This window comes from Coloeus monedula (assembly GCF_965178545.1).
Source record: "Coloeus monedula genome assembly, chromosome: 19".
Taxonomy (NCBI): Eukaryota; Metazoa; Chordata; class Aves; order Passeriformes; family Corvidae; genus Coloeus; species Coloeus monedula.
The window spans coordinates 6,657,917-6,675,151 of record NC_138799.1 but is presented as its reverse complement, the minus strand read 5'-3'; the positions used below and the strand labels follow the sequence as shown (position 1 = coordinate 6,675,151).

Below are 17,235 nucleotides of genomic sequence, written 5' to 3'. Positions count from 1 at the left end.
ATTATTTATAAGCACTGAAGACATCAGAAAACACAAGCATGGCAGTAACAAAATGTGGAACAGGAGCACTAGAAATGATGTGGCAACATTACCACTGAGTATTTATAGCTACCTTCTCAGCAATTCACCAGGGGCTTTTCAATGCTGACTTTCTTAACCTCTGAACCAAGAAGTTACTTAAGCATCTTTGTAATTTGAGTGGGGCTACCTAAAAGCTTAAAATGAGACACGTGACTAAGAGGGCTGAGCTCAGACACAGACAAATAGCAGATTGTTGTGGGCAGAAGATTGCTGACAAGGATGAATTCCAAACATTATAGCCAAGCCTTTGAGCCCCCTCCTCCTTGGTCACTGGGACCCCTAAAACAGCACATCCCACACATCCAGGGAGCTGAGCAGGGAGGGCTGGAACTGCCCGTGTTCCCTCACCTCTTGCTGGCCAGAGCTGCTGTATCACCTCAGACCTGGGGCACTGATGAGCCATTGCTACTCCTGAAGTAGCCCAAGTCAATCCTGCCTTTCTCCCTGCAAATTATCAACTCGAATTCCCTGCAGAATTGTAGCCCATTTTATAAATGCGAGCTAATGAGATACAGGCAGCTCAGCAGAAACCACACAATGTTGGCACAATCAGTATTTTAAATTGTTTCTTAATCCCACACTTATTCCTTGAGATTGGAGTTCCGCAAACAGAAAAGAAATAAGCAGCAAAAGTTTGAGTAGATAAATTTTTGTTTCTTACTTTAAAAGAAATGTGTATGCAATTCTTTATCACAGCTTTAAATGTTTTCATGGAATTTTTCAGGTAGGTTTTTGGCTATTTATTGTGACTTTTGCTGTCTCTGAAGTTACTGGGACTTTCATGGAAAGATATTCATATGTACAGTCTGAACACAAAAGCCTTTTCTGTATTCTACAAACAATTAATTTAATTGCAATAAAAGACTACTAGTGCAATTTCTACCTGAGTATAAGTGTAAATAAAGAATAACCCTGAGACGAGGAGGCATGGTGTAGCATTTATGTGCTTTATGAAAGCAAGGTTCAATGCTATCATTATGATAATTTATTCCAGGCAACCACTTCCATCTCAATAGTGGTTAGGGTCCAATTCTGGTACAGATTGGTAAAGTTCCCTGAGCTGGACACCAGCAGACTGATGGTTTGGGTGATCTTCTACTGCCCATTTGGATTTGGGGACCTGTGAGCATCCTTCCACCTGAGTGAACTGCAGCATTAGCCCTTTCTTTGATTTTGATGTAACATTGATTTTGGTTCATGCTTGTATCCCAGGCTACTCCCAGTGGTAATTCAGATGCTGACTCACAAGTCCTTCCATCATCCGTGCCATGGGGCACAAGAAAGAGCAGGAACTGTTCCAGCTCTGCCACCTTAATTGCTGGAAACATGCCAGAATCTTTAGCCAACTTCAATAGCAGGCCCTTATTGATGTGATCTATTTTAACAGGATTGAGCCAAGGAATGCACAGGAAAACTGCTGTACCTGACTGGGGGAACCTTCAGCAGGGCAGAAATGAGGAATGGCAGCAACCTCTTCCAGTGACACGGGGGAAGCCACAGTTCAACCCATTTTGCTCAGAAGTTGTCCAGTTCAGAATAATTTCTACAACTGATCTTTCTTGATTCAAGCTAATTTTGGTCAAATGAGTCCAATGCTGGCTCCTCTGAGCAGGTATGAACCTATGTTATGTTGGGATTAAAACCTTTTAGCATGTGGAGTTAGTAAGCACCTTTTAAACTCTGTTCACAGAGTTTCTATGTATGTTTCTATGTAAATCTGGCCTGAAGAAACTTGGGTGTCCAGCTTGTAATTAATACATCAGGTGCTTCTTAGCTGCCTGAAATCCCAGCTAAAAATCTGAGATAGTAAGATCCTCACAATTGAACTACACAAACATGCTTCAGAGACCTGTCTGAATCCACTTTGCAGTCAGTTTAACTTCCAGACACATGAGTAGTCAGTCCAATGACACCAGTACAGCTTAAAGGCTGCCAAGATGAAGTTTAAGAAGTTTAGCCAACTGTGTAAATAGGAATGGAATTCAAATAAGGACAGTAAATATAAACCCCCTTCATTTAGTGAGTTACAGGAGTTTTGAATGGAAACCCCTACAATCAAAAATGGGTGCTGCAGCCAGAATTTTGTCTGTTTGGAATGTCCCTGCAATGTACACAGCAGAGTGATGTTCTGCTCCTGCCTCAAGTACACCCTGCTATATTAAACCACTTCCCTTGGGATCAAACAGACTGTGCCAAATTCTGCAGTGAAAGCCTGATCCAAACATCATCTCAGTCTGCAGAAATATTCCAATTGATTTCAGTGGGCTTTGGAACAGGCCTATATTGACATCCATTCAACTTTATTGAACTAAGTTTTCCTGGGGAGCTTCAGGAGCCAATATGGCCATAATGACTGCAAAGCCAAGCGTGAAGGCCACTGCCAGTCAAATCACATCACAGCAAGGAAATGATAGCTGAATGAACTCATTATTATTTACCTAGGTTTAAAAAATCTCAAGTTTCCAAGCTCACTACTGTATTTTCCAGGAGAAGGAAACTTCCTAGTTGCCTTTGATCCCTCACAGATTTTTCAGTCTGAGTCACAAACTACTTATTTATCACAGGCCACTGAAATAACTGTAAAGTTTGCATGAGCATGATAAGCTTACTAAAAAGATGTGTGAAATTTAATACATTTGGGACTTTTAGCTACCTGCTAGCAGCCAACATCAACTACCTGATTTTTTCCTGCCATTAAACTCATATTAAAGTCCCACTGATCATCAGTAAGAATTAAACATGAGGTTGCCCTTAGGTTTTGGTATTCTCTCATCACCAATTCAGTTCTTTGCTGACCTAGTGGTCAACACCCTTTTACAACAGGTCATCTCACTTGCTTGAGACATTTATTTCCCCACATGTAATGCCATTAATTTCACGGAGACTAGTTTGGGAACAAGGATGACTGTGTAAATATAAAAGACAAGATCTCTTTGGGGGTTTATTATGCTCTGGATTCAGATGTTATTGGAAAAAATTCTTTGGGAAAGCCCAAAAGAGAATTTACAGGCAAATCCGTGGAAAACATTAATCTTTCTGAGTAAAGGAGTTTAGTAAACATCAATGGAAATCTTTACTGAGCATTTCCTAGAGTGTGCTTACATACATCTAGACTAGAGATAGATACTGCCACTCATACCTTGTACAATCCCAGGAGATATCAATCTGTATTTTATTTTAGTAAGGCATAGAGAAGAGAATTGCATAGAATACTTGAAACTTAACTATTAAAATGATACTCAGCACTCTGCAAATCTGTCAGGGAAAGGATTCCCTCCTGCTGCACAGCCCCATTGTTTAACGAAAAGTCCACCAATATACATGGGGATTCCTGTCCATAAGCCTTGAATGACAGTCTCTCATGTCCAGCCTTACTGTTCTCACTGGGCAGATGATGGCAAGTAATTTGATAGAATCCCGAGTCTCTTTGTAAGCTGTAAGAAGAGATGGAGTAGACATCAGCAGAGACTACTGCAGTGCAAAGAGCACTTGCACTACCCTGGGAACCAGCAAAATGAACACAAGCATCACACTATTAACTGCCTGCAGTCCAATTCTTCCTTTCCAAACAGTGATGATTTTGTCCCATCCATTTGCTTCGAAGCACTCAAGAAATCTGATCTGCCACAATTAAATACCATCAGGTATATTTGAAACCTGGGAGGTCTACACGTCTCAGAGATGATGGAAATAACAATGTAGCCCTGTGGTTTCTTCTCTTCAAGATGCTTTCCTTCCCCATTCAGAGATCCAGGCATCCTCCTTTTGCTAGAATCCATACAAAGGTGCATTTTACAAGTTTGCCCTTGTTTGCCCCAAGTATGCCCAGGTTTGAGAGCTGTTTACAAACCAATCTGTTTTCAACCTATTCTGCATGCATCCCCCGCTGGAGTGTTTGTAATATGACCTCTGCACACCTGCCAAGAGCTGGGAGATCAGTTTGATACCCAAAGCGTCTCTCTCCCTCCCCCTTCCCTCTGCCTTGCCGTGATCAACGAAGGCATCCGCAGTCGAAGAGGTTGCACCTTCTCACACCTGCCTTGAGCCGGGATTTTCGTTTGCAGCCCTGAGCCCCTGTCCGCTCCCTTCTTCCACTACAGCCCGAGCCATCCCGCCGGGCGCCCGCGGCCCGGGGCAGCCCCCGCGCACCTCCCCGCGCCGCGCAGCACCCCAGCCCACGGCCCTCTGCCTGTGCCAGCGCTGCTTTGCTGCGCTCAGTTCCCCCATCCGCAGCCACGGAACCGGGCTCTCCCCGAGCTAGGTGCGCCTCTCCTCAATTTTTTTTTTCTTTTCCTGGGGTGGCGGGGGAGAGCAAAATCAAATTGGCCGTACATTTGAACCCAAGTAAGCGGCATTCTCTGGAATGCACCTGCGAAGACAGCCCGGCGAACCGGGCGCCCGTGGGAGATCGGTCGGGCGTGCCCCCCTTCCGCCCCAGCTCCGGCCGGCCCCGGCGCAGAGCGGCCCCCGGCGCAGAGCGGCCCCGCCGCCGCCGCCCGCGCAGGCACCGCCTCCGCGGCGGAGCGCGCCCGCCGGCCCGCGCCCGTGCGCGCCGCCGCCCCAGCCCCGCCGTGCCCGCCCCTGCCGCCTGCGGGCCCCGCAGCACCGGCTGCAGCCCGGGGACATGGCCCAGTAGCCGCGGTCCGGGGAGCAGGGGGAGCTCCGAGCAGCTATGGTACCTCCCGGCAGCTGAGGTGGAGGTAGGCGGTGGCAGCCGGCGGCTCGCAGCGTGACCTCGATTTGTTTTTGGGACTGCAGGCTGGAGCGGCACGTCCGATGAGCTGGGAGAGATAAAAAGCAGGAGGATTGGGGGTAAGTAAGAGATTGCCTCAAAACTGGCAATGCTTTTTTCATTTTTTTTTTTTTAATTTATTTATTTTTGGCCGGGGGAGGGAGGGGAAGCTATGCAGAACTGTTGTGCCCGGGGAATGCTATCAGATATGCACTGCAGCGCGGGCACTTCGCTAACTCTCGGCTGGAGCCTCCCGGTGCCCTTTCGCCACCAACCCGACAGAAGTTCGGGTCTGAATCTTTTTTTCCCTCTTGTTTAAATAAGTTTTAAAATACTGGCGTCCTCAGCCAAGCCACCCGGCGATGCGCGCAAGCCACACTTGATGCAGACTCCGCACTTGTGCCGTTCGCACTGGGGGACACACACCCCCCACCCCTCCTCCTCTGCCACACACCCCCGTTCTCAGTTGCGGGGGGCTGCGGGGGCGCATCCCGAGGCGCATCCCGAGGCGCATCCCGGGGCGCATCCCGGGACCGGCGCTCGCCGCGCGGGGCAAGCCCGACCCCTGCAGTCTCGCGGCGGAGCAGCCGCGGCGCGCCGGGATTGCGGCGGGGCCGGGGAGCCGGGGCTGCGCGCTCCGAGCGCGGCGGGGGTGGCGGGGCTTGCAGCGGGTATTAATCTCTTTCCGCTCATTCTGTAGCAGCAGCAGCAGGAGGGGAATCCCCCTCCCTCCGCCGCCTCCTTGCCCGGCATGCCGGCACTGCCCCGCTGAGACGTGCCAAGAGTTTTGGGGTTAACTTGCGCCTGGCCGCCCCTGGAATAGAGACTCTCCGGATATCGGATCGGTTGGGGTTTGTTGTCTATGTCGTGTTGGGAAATCTGGTGGATTTTTTTCTCGCTCGTGGAGGAAGAGCCCGGTGCTGGCAGTTGGCTTCGTGGTCTTTTTTGGAGGGCGAAGGAGGGGACGGGATCTCGCTTGAGCCGTGCGGAGATAGAGCTCGGACATGTGTTGTCAGCACGTCTGGGGAATACAGTCTGCAAGTCCGAAAGAAAATTTGCTGGGATCGTTCAAACTGCGATATTGATTTTTGTTATTTTTTTTCGCCGAGGGATGTACTTGGCATGAGAATCGGAGGATGGAAATTGTTTGGGAGGTGCTTTTTCTTCTGCAAGCGAATTTCATCGTCTGCATTTCAGGTATGCAGCAAGCACAAAAAGGGCGAGGGAGTGGGAGAGATACCGTACAGGGTTCCCAGGCTTGCCCTTATTAAGGGGAAAGAGGTACAGTTAAACCCAGATAAAAACTGTAGTTGAAAAATCCATGAATGATGTACTGTGAGTAGGTTGTGACAGAAATCGACTCTCATCACTTCCCTCTCCCCCTTAATTCCAATACGTGTGTCTTAATTATAATACATTGGTTGCAATAGACAACACAGTGTACTGATAAAGGAGATGCTTATGATTCCCAGCATACTTGATTGTGATAATTATTTGCAATATTGCCATAATCCCAGAATTTCATAGCTCCTGGAGTTCTTAAACTCGGCCGATGTGCAGATCTGGAAGGGTTTGTGGTTTGTTGATGGAGTTGTCATGTTCTGGTGCCACAGTTCAGGGGCTGCAAAGGGAGGGATAACAGTAAAGAATGTGCCTCTGCTTTTAAAATGAGCTTTTCTGTGGCTGTGCTCTGAAATTTTTTTTTTTTTTTCTAAAAAAAAAGCTCCATTCAGAGAGCTCTGTAGTGGCTGGAATTTTTAAGCTTGCAAAGATTTCTCTCCCTTCAGTATGTGGAAAGTCGGGTAATTCCAGTTGTCACTAGAGCTTGTCCAATTAATGAATAGGCATGGCCAGGTGTCTAGTGTAAAGGATTGGAACAATTTATTATTGGGGAAAACATTCCCTTGCAAAAGCCCTGGCTCCCTTGTTAATTTGTCATGTTGGTCATGTCAGAATAATTATGTTGTGGGAGGCAGGAGCAGGAAGGTGGCCAGTTTTCTAGTTTGGGACACTCCAGGGAGCCCCATGGGGATGCAAGCTGCCTGCATCTCCTGCTGCTCCACTTCCCTGAAGGCTGCCTCTGCCCTCCAGCCATTGCATAAGTCCAGAAATGGGAGCACAAGCAGCACAGGCAGGGCACTGCTGGGGGGAGACCCAGGGTCCTGATGGACACCTCAGTGTTCAGCCTGGATGTCCATAGGGAGAGGCAGCTCTAAAGCTCTCCTGGGACCATGCAGAGATTGGCCTGGGCTGTATCCCAGCCGCAGCCCCCAGGCAGCAGCACCTGCAGCATCCCCCCTGGCAATCTGAGCCCCACTGTGCTTTCTGCAGCACCTCCCGGTTTATCCACCCTTCCAGCCCCTGGGCTGGGCACACACGAACGTGGGAGGCTCAGCACCCCTGTTAATTTGTCCTGCCTGCACCTGTCCCAAAGCTCCTTTATTCCTGAGCAAACAGCATTGCTGTCGGCCCACGGTGTGCGTCAGCCCTCCTTTTATCCCCGCAGACTGGCACCATCTGCCACCAGGCACCCGGGTGACACTGCCAGCACCCCAGGCTGACCTTCCTCTTGTGCCCATTGGTACCATCAGAAAAATTTGCTCTCTCGCTTTTTAGAAGAGCAAAACCTGCTGCCTCTTGTCGTTGAAATCTCACACTTATCTATTTACCTCAGCATGATGTGCCACCTGTCAAGTGCCCCTCAAATCAGGCACTTCTTAAAGTACCACAGTGGGAATGGCAAACTGCAGCTCATTGCTCTCTTGGCCATTGTGACAGTAATATCCTGAGACAGAAAGGAGCTGTCCCATTCTGTGCAGCTACTTATGCCATGCCTTTAGCTATCAGTGTTCCCTGAGCTCCCGCCCTCCTTTCCTGCTCTTCAGACAGGGGAGCCCAGGCTTCTGAACCAGTGGGATCAGTTCTGCAGGGGCTCCCATCGCTCTCCATCTCCCTCTAGCACTAATACCTGATACTGTACACACTCACACCATGTCTGCTTGCTTTTTCTCTTTTTTCTTCTTTTTTTTTTGGAGGGAATAAAGGGAATAAGTGAACGGTGGGATGCTTCTGCAGCATGGTCAAAGCTGCAGTTTCAAATAATTTTGACCACATAGAGGATGTGTACATGCTTCAACCTTGTTTTCTTTTTTTCTTCTTCACGGGGATTTTTATTTTTTTTTCAGGAATCCTCACTATCTGTAGTCTTAGTAAAAAGGATTAAGATCTGTAGATACCTGACTGGCAGTAATGCTCTGTATGTTGCCTCTGCCATCCTTTTTACACTGGGTTTTGTAGCAATATTATCTAGCTGGGGTGTCTGGATAACAGTGCAAGTAGGAGAAGGTGTAATGAAGCCTGTTAAGGTATTGCCTCAGCACAGGATTGGAGACACTGTATTTTTAGCACTTCAGCACTGGTCATTCATTCAACATTTTACTTAAAAAACCCACTAGTTGAGCACTAGTGCTGCACATTACTGGAATGTGAATTAAGGAGTGTGGCAGTATTTATTTTCTTTTTTTTTTTCTTTTTTATTCATTCAGTTGTTTCAGCAGTGAAGACTCAAGACGGGTCTGCTGTACATGGATCTTTCCTGAACATTAGCAAATGCTTGATTCAGTGTCTTTTTAAACCTGTGATCTTCCTCCTGCTAATTCCAGTCATTATTTGGATTAGGGCCTATTAGGGGCTGCTGTTCAAAGGGATGATGTCATTCACTGAACTGAGCAGACTATTAAGTTATTTAATCATTATTAATAAACTTATTAAACACAGTTCAGTGTTATGTCTTTTGCTGTGTATTTACATAACATTTAAGTATAAAAGATGCTGAATGTAGCACTTACGCTGTGTTTCTTATTTAAAATAAGTAATGATGAAGTTAGACAATTGATTTTTTTGGTGTCTCACATTCATTAATTTCTTGGAGACTTCCTACATGGAAAACAGTTCAATCTATTAAAAAGAGGTGTATATATATTTTCAAAATATTTTATACGTAACATTTTTTATCACTCAGTTACCTGTGTGTATGAGAGATTGATGGTTTTGGAAGAAATGATACTGAGATTTAGAATTTTTTTTTTTTTTTAATTACTGGCTCTTCCATGTGTTTGGGAAGTAATTTATCTGTGAACTGAATATTTTTGTTTTCTTGGCATACTAAATTAAGGCTTTTGCTACTTGGAATTGCTCATTTGAAAAGAGAATCTAGTTTCCATGTGCCAGATGTAAATGAGAAATACGAACAGGCTGAAGGACCAGGAAACCCACTTCTGTCCTTCAGACAGAAATGAAAGCCCTTGCTTTCCTTCAAAGTCATAATTATTCCTTTGAGTTGTAATCTCTGAGGAAAAATAGTCATGATTTGTATTATGACTTTTGAGGTTTTGTCCTTTTAACGATACTGTTCAGCATAGAAGGAGCACAGAGCAGAGGAAGTAAAGGTGTCCTGTAGACAGAATGCTGGAATAAGCCCTAAGTTCCTGTGAAGATGCAGATACTCCTGGCACAGGGATTATACTGTTCATATACAGAGAAAAGAACAGTTGTTGTATGATGTCCAGAATTTCCTTCCTGAGCAGTAACACCACCAAAGACAAATTCGCATCAGTGTTCTCAGGTGGCTGTTGATCCCGTAATGGCTGTCACCTTGGCTTACACAGTTATTTGTATGAACCATGAGGAAGGGTTTTTTGTGAATTTAGATATTAACAATCAATTTCAAGCAAAAAAGCTAGGAGGTTGTTTTCAAAACTTTGCAGGATACTTGGTTTAAATAAGAAAATGAAGCTGTTGTGGATATTGATTAAGAAGGTTTCCATGTACATTTTCTGTTAATACATCAACAAAATTATTTATAAAATCTGCATGGTCATCTTTGTGCCTTCCTATGAATTGAAATACTACCTCTTATTGGTTTGGCTTCTGGGAGCTAATATGGATGAAAGCTGTCTTGTTATTTGGAAGTTTTTTCATCCTTTTCCATGTCCTCAAGGCACAGAGGGCTGAATCCCTTTTATGATGCAACTTCTGTGGCCTGTCTGGCAGGACACAAGTACCATAAATCATGTATGATGAACTACTGAGATGGTGTAAAAAACCCCTCGTCTATCCAGGAATTGCACTGTGTATTGAGCATCTGATGTGGCATCTCCTGGCACTGGGGACTAGAGATGGATTTGGAGCACATTTGCACTGCATTTTCTGTCTTGCTGCTTCTGCAGTCTCTGAGCTCTTCTTACCTGGCGTAACACAGAAATGTCCCTATAGGACCTCTAAATTATGCCAGGGCTGGAATTACCTGCTGAATCATGGTCTGTAAGGTCTGATAACTCTTCTTCTCATAACATCACACAACCTGAGATAATTCAAGCTAAGGTACTCTTGTAGAAGAGAAGAATATCAAAGTTCTAACGTCCAACATTAGAACAGTGAATGGTTCATTATGTTAGGACAAAAATGTTGAAACTGTGTTAATTATCCTCAAATAGTTTCACAGAAATAGCTTTTTCTGTCACTTTTAAGTAAGATATGTAATATTCTAGGGGAAGGAATTATTCATAGCAGATAGATATATCTGTGTTGGAAGGAATATCTGGGTTGGAAGGAATAGGAAATAGCAATCAAATTTGAATTGACTTGTTCAGAGGCAACACTGGACAATGGGATTGCATTTCCATAGATAGACAGATAGATAGATGAAAGTGAGCACTAGGCAGAAAGAAAGGTGTAACATGCAGAGGGTTTCTGGTAACAAAGAACTTTACCCTGTTTTTCCTGCTTTAATACCATCTCCAGAGCTTCGTGTCTGTGGGCAAACCTTCATGCCTGCATGAGTTTGTTGATGTTACTGGAAATCCACGTGGATTCAGTCTGCCTGTTCACATTCACAGAATGAAGGGACCATAGGTTGGATCCAGAGATTCTCAGTTCCTCAGCTCTGGAATGCTTTCTCACTTCAGAGATTTTTTTCTGCCTTCTCAAAAGGTGTGAAGATGTTTCTGCTTGAAAATTCTATGGAAATAGCCTTATAGTCTCCTGTAAATGTCTGCTTTTACTTTTCCTTTTTTTGTGCGTGTCTTATTTTTCATCTTTTTTTATTTTTATTGTTAGTTTTACAGCTGGAGCGTGACCAGATAGGCGCTAAAGTGCTGAAACAACACACACATTTGTAGCTTATGTAAAGGTAGTAGAAGGTAACGTTGATGAATAGTTTTTGCACATACTATGCTGAGCTATTTTCCATCCAATAAACTGGTGGAAAGAAACTGGTTATTGCTGCTATTCCTTTCCAAATCTCAGTGATGTAGATACCCAGTTTTCAAACCTCTTCACCTTGTTGTGTTGCCTCATTGTAATCCAATTGAACTAGATACCAAGCCTCCAAGACAAAATTATTAAAATCAGGGATCAAACCTAACTCAAATGAACACTCTCAATTTAAGGGTGCTCTTTAAAATGCAACTGAGGTTATAGAGAAGTTTTACCCTTTATATTTTTGGAAAGTTTTCAGTTTTTAATTCTACAGCAGCTAGATTTTAAATACAGCAAGGATTGAAGTGGCTTTCCATTTGCATTATGAATATTCCTTGTATATGAATGAACAAGGAATTCATGCTTTCTCCAAAAGACTAGTTTTTTCTCTGTTGCTACTGATCGCAGTATCACTTTCTTTCTTGGTTGAAAGGTGGTAATTTAGCTGAGGAGGAAGTTGCTGTTTTCATCGTTACTGATTGTTTATGGCTAAACTTAACATGGCAAAGAGTGAAGGGGATGATTGGCCCATCTGGGCTGTTAATAGAGGACTATATAAAACTGTTCCATCATTATGTCATTACCAGCTCAAGCAGCAGACAAAACTACATGGCAGTTAGTTATGGACAACACTGAAATACTGTGATAAGTGTTATTTTGCTCCTGTTTTGTTTTTATTGTCACTGTACACCGGGTTGGAAGGAATAGGAAATAGCAATCAAATTTGAATTGACTTGTTCAGAGGCAACACTGGACAATGGGATTGCATTTCCATTGTAATGCCATCAGAAAGTACAAAAGGGCCAGGACAGTATCAGTTAGCAAAAAAAGTTGCACTGTGGTAGATAAATTGAAACATTAATTGTAAATAAATAGGAAGTAATTTTCTTCAAAGGATAATAATCTGGCATTTGAGAGAGGGGAGGCTTTATAGCCAAACCTATTTACAGTTGAATTCAAAGTAGTAGAGTATTTTATTGCTGGTTTAACCACTGATAGTTAAAAAGCTAAGGGTCTTTTAATGGAATTTCTTAGAGATAAAATGGCAAGTTATTATTGTCATGAAAATAGATGACTGAAACATTGTAGAGCTGTATCCTGTGTAGTGCCTTTCTGGTGATGTAGTGCCTCATTCATGTGCATGGGTGTTCACAAGTGCAAACTTCCAATTTGCCAAGATGGCAAAATTTGTCATGCAGTGCTTAGCAGGTGAGAGTTGAGGTAAAGGTAACCTAGATTTACACCCACCCTAGAAGTCCTGACAACTCCCAAAAATGTTATAAAGGGCTTTGGTGTTAATGAAACTTGGGCCTTAAAAATTGCAAAAATTGAACTGTCAACAATTAGAAAAGCTTTAGATGACAGATGTCTGTGCTCCTGTGGAGTGCCAGGTACAGCCCATCAGGATCACAGCCCTAAAATATTGAATTTACTTTTACTCATCTTGAACAATGGAAGGTGGTAAGTTTCCACATACATTGCATTCTGAAATCAGTGGTCAGAACTAAAGAAAAGAAATACTTCCATTGTCAGATGTATGTTTCCACATGAAAACATTTTTCTTTTGATTTCATGGATCTGTACCATTTGTATTTCTGTAGTAAAAATAGCATTAAACTTAAATGGCCCACAGTTTTCTCTTTTCTTGTATAGTTTCCAGAAAAATACCACAGCAGCTGTAAGCCACAAATAACTAATTAGGATGTACTTTTTAGCAAAATACTAAAATAAGCATAGAGCTAAGATTATATCCATAGGGATATTTGTTCATTTGGACAGTCTTTTTTTCTCCCTTCATCATTAGTCCTTAACTTGGTCAAGCTTTACGTATGGAATGGAAAGAATCGTGCACTGACTCGACCAAAGTGGCTTCTAAGCACATGCATGGAGGAGGCAGCTAAGCAACATTATCCTTTTTTTTTCCCCTCTAAATGTGTTGGCATCTCTATATTTTGGAAGTAGCAGTTGAGTAGATTAATTTAGAGGGAAACGTGGTTTCTGAAAAATCATCTCTTGTCCTTTTTGTGGGTTGTTTCCAACTGAAATTCTTTCCTGCTGTTAACTACTATAGAGCCCTCTTCTGCTTCAGGAATAGTTCTAAGATGATTTTTTGCTTTGCCAGCAGGACTTCTATGGATTATTAATGCTAAAAGAAAAGATAATGAGTGCTAGTGAAGGGTCTTTTGTACATGTGAATATGGAAAACAAGTGTTGGAAGTGATGTTGAAGTGGCTATGTCCTCCAGCAAACCCTGCTGTTCCCGGTAGGATGGTGCTTGGGTAGCTAAGGGAGCAGGTCAGGAAGGGTTCCTGCTGCCACAGCTGAAGTTTGTTTGGCAAGGTGATATTCTTGGGCTGCTAGAAAGAGCATTAACTTGGATTTGCCATCATGGCAGAGGAAAGAAACTTCAGGAAAAAGGTGGTGCTGAAGATTTATATATTTATATATTTATACGTGCTGGTAAGAAAGGATAACAATACTTCAGTAGCATTCCTGAGAGGGAAATTTTATGCAGAATGAGGTATTTGTTTCTACATCAGTGGAATGCCACTTGGAGTTGAGGTCTGCTACTTCCCACGTAGGAAGCTGCTGCTGCTGGAAGGGAAAGGTGTTTGACCCTGTGGTGGCCCTAAGGCCACTGCTGGAAGGGAGACGTGCTTGAGTGACCCACACTGGTCCTAATCCTACTGCTGGGGAGCGTGTAAACACTGACTGACAGGCGAGTTCTCTGAATGGGACTGCTTGTCTGAGTTTTTCTATGAATGGAAGGTATGAATGAGAAGAGCTTTGCATTGTATTTCAGTTAAAAAGAATTTTGGTGTCAGTTTTTGGGGAATACACAGTGTTGGCCGCGCTTTCACAGATGGAGAAGCTGAAGTAAAATGTCATGTGGAAAGTCAGTGAGCAAGACTTTGAGTAGCTGCAGTCCATTTTCACTCTCACTTCTGCCTTGTAGCACAAGGATTGCCCTTACTCCATGTTTCTAGCTGGGGTGTGGGGCTGGATCCCCTCAGTGAGTGCAGGTCACAGAACGGCCCCTGGTGCATCCCCTCACAGGCTGGATCCTCCTTCTCTGTGCCTCTCTACTACAAGGTGTTCTCCTTAGCATACATGCAGTGAAGTTATTGTGAAATACAGTTTTGGCATACATAAGAATTAAATCAATTCGAATTTACCTTAAATTGGTTTCCAGGAGTTAGTGTGATATTAAGGTAAAATTCAGATCCAGACAAGGTTCCTCCATAAACGTGTGTTATTTAAATTCTGTTTAAATTATTAACATTCACTCAGTTGGCCTTTTTCTGGTTCTATTTGGGCTGTGAGTAACGAGTGGGTTCCTCCAAGTACAGCACTTTTCTGCCTCGTGTTTCACATCCCCTCAGTGTGGGTGTAGGTGACAACACACAGTAAAGGGCACCAGAGATTTTGGTCCTAAATTTTCTCTTTGAAGTTTGCTCTCAGCAGCCTAACAGGTGCCTTTCTATACTGGAATTCTTGGATATACTGTGAACACATATGTGAATTTGTTTTGAGGGGTGAAACCTCAGCCCAGGGCATTTTGCCCATCCTGTCTGAACTCCTCCCAGTTTTTATTTTGCATTATCCTCACCTGGCTTCAACATTTGTGGTGGTTTGGGGTTATTTTTGTTCATATTCATATGTATAAGCATGATCTTATTGTCATAGTGATTTTTGTGCTTGCTGGAAAACAAAGTAATCTACAAGGACTCCACAGTCTTCTCTTGCTTGCCCAGACAATACTGAGGGTACTGTGTGGCAGTAATTCCAACTGGGATTTAAAGTTATCTGCAGATGCATAATTTTTATCTTCAGTAGCTGCCCTAGCACTCTCTCTAAGTTGTTAACAATTCATCTTTGCCAGTCTGTAGTTGTGCCTTTGCTCTAGAGTCACAGGTATTTAGCTCACTGTGCAACAGGATGGAAAATAGAGTAATAAATAATATGATTTATTTTATTTGGTAGCATAAGTATGTTTCCATACTTGCAAGCTAAAAACTGAGTCATCCTCTTTACATTTTATTTTGACACATTAACAGCCAGATTCAGCAAAATGCAAAACTTAAAAGACATGTTTAAGTGTTCTGCTGAATCTGAGTCTTAATATGTAATTGTATAAAACAGCTTAGATTAAGGATGTGCTGAAATGCTTTGCTGAAGCAAGGAGTAGCAGTGGTGTAATACATGAATAATACAAAATCTTTGGAAAAGCCCAGCTAAGATGAGCAAAAATTTTCATAATCTCTCTTTAAATTACGCAGTTGTATAGAAAATAGGTTTTTATCTGAGTAAAATAATCTCACTTCTTTGTGTGGTAAAGCAAAGATGCAGACTTTTCTACAGTGATTAGCATAGCAAGAGAAACTGTACAATTAGAATTCATATAAACTGGATTGTATTTTGTTAATTCTCACTGTATGCATGCCCTGAATGAAACAAACACCATCTTCCAAAAAAGTAAACACAACCAAAAGTCTAAAAAGTGAAGTTACAAGAGGTGAGTGGCAATATGCAATGTTTTTCATATGTGAACTTCTGTTCCACTTTCTTCTCAGCACGAATTTTAGGTTTCTCTTGATTTGACCTCAAGTTCAGATATAAAGAGGACATCCAGTGGGATGGGGACACACCTGTGGACCAGGTGGTACCTACAGGGATGTTTGGGACACCTCATGCCAATTTTGTGCAAGCAGCTGGCAGAGTTTAGATTGGATAAGCAGGGTTTAGTCAGACTGAGAGAAAACTGTTTGGGGGGGAATATAAAAAAATATTTGAGTCTGTCCCTCTGTCTGGGATCAAGCAAGGCAAACATGTCCTCTCCACTGCTAGTGGCATATTCAGTCTGTGTCAGCAGAAGAATTCCTCATGTTTTAAATGAGGTAAGGCTCATTTATAATACTGTGAATCAATTTCTACCACAAGCAAAAAAGTTTTGTACTCTTTATAAAAACAGCTGGACATCTCTGCAATACATTTACATCATATTTGTGTATTTGGAGTCTATCTACCAAAGGGCACAGAGCTTGCAGACTTCCTCCTTTCTCTCCTCCAGCCCTTGTCCTACTTTGGCACTAAACAGTAGCAAGTAACTCTCAAAACTCTCCCATTTTTAGTTCCCTGCTCTATGTAACTGGGACCTTCTGTGTCTGCTGTGGTTTTGTGTCTTGAAATATTTATTTACTTTGCAGTGATAAAAGAGCATTTCTGACTACAAGGTAGCCAGTATCTTCCTTTTAATGCTCCTGAAAAGGAACCTGTGGCTCAGATTTGAGACCACAGGTAGTAACAGCTGAATTTGAATCTTTTTTGCAAGGTCTCTCTTTTAATGGCTTCTTGCTGATAATTGTTGTGGAGGACTAAGTGATGAAATGTGTCTTGAACACTTAATATCATCATATTACTGGTCATTTAAGAATTGATTCTAGTCACTGAATACTCCAGAAGTTAATATCTTTGAAATAAAGCATTCTTATATTTAAAACCAGATGTAATACTATTGCACTATTTTTAAAACTGAAGTTTTTTTGGATATAACTTTCACTGATATTATATAAACTGCACAGAAATAATCTCCTGGTATTTGCGTGGGATGACAATCGTCAATTCCTACATGTTTATGTAAAATCATACATAGAAACAAAAAGTATTTGTTTTAGACAACTTTGTTTTGGACACTTTGCCAGGAAAGAAAGAAAGCAAGAAAGCTTTGTTAATAAAAAGTGCAAAATAAAATCTTCTAAATCAGCTGTTAGTTTGGGGAGGTGATATGCAGTGAACTGCTCAGCCAAAAATGCTGGCCTAGAGTTTAGTTAGGCATAAGCAGAGGTCTCTTGGTAAATAGTCCCACTGGAAAGATGCTGTGACCTCTGCTGAGGGGATTCAGGTATGGGAGAGAACTGTGCTCAGGAGCTTTACTGGTCACATGTCAGAATGATTTTCAATCACTTTGGTTATTGCTGGATTAAAATTGAGGCTGCAGAGATTAATGGTCTGTTGTTACTAATCCACTAAACCCCTGTTCCTGGATCTTTTAAATTGACTGAACCTATAGATTGTTAAGTAACTGAGAGATAAGGATTTGTAATGGTTTTAATTGTCTTTCTTCATGTTTGGTGTCAGCAGTATCCTGTTATTTATTTATTGCT

General features: G+C 42.8%; 1 protein-coding gene across 1 annotated transcript in view; it reads left to right on the top strand.

The window, feature by feature from the left end:
* Positions 1–5,949: 5,949 nt before the first annotated feature.
* Positions 5,950–17,235, top strand: part of CA10 (carbonic anhydrase 10) — a gene marked incomplete at both ends in the record, with an annotated part of 185,804 nt that continues 174,518 nt past the window's right edge. The window contains one exon of the mRNA XM_082294323.1: positions 5,950–6,010. Within this exon, the coding sequence (XP_082150449.1) occupies positions 5,950–6,010 (61 nt within the window). The remainder of the gene's footprint in view (positions 6,011–17,235) is intronic.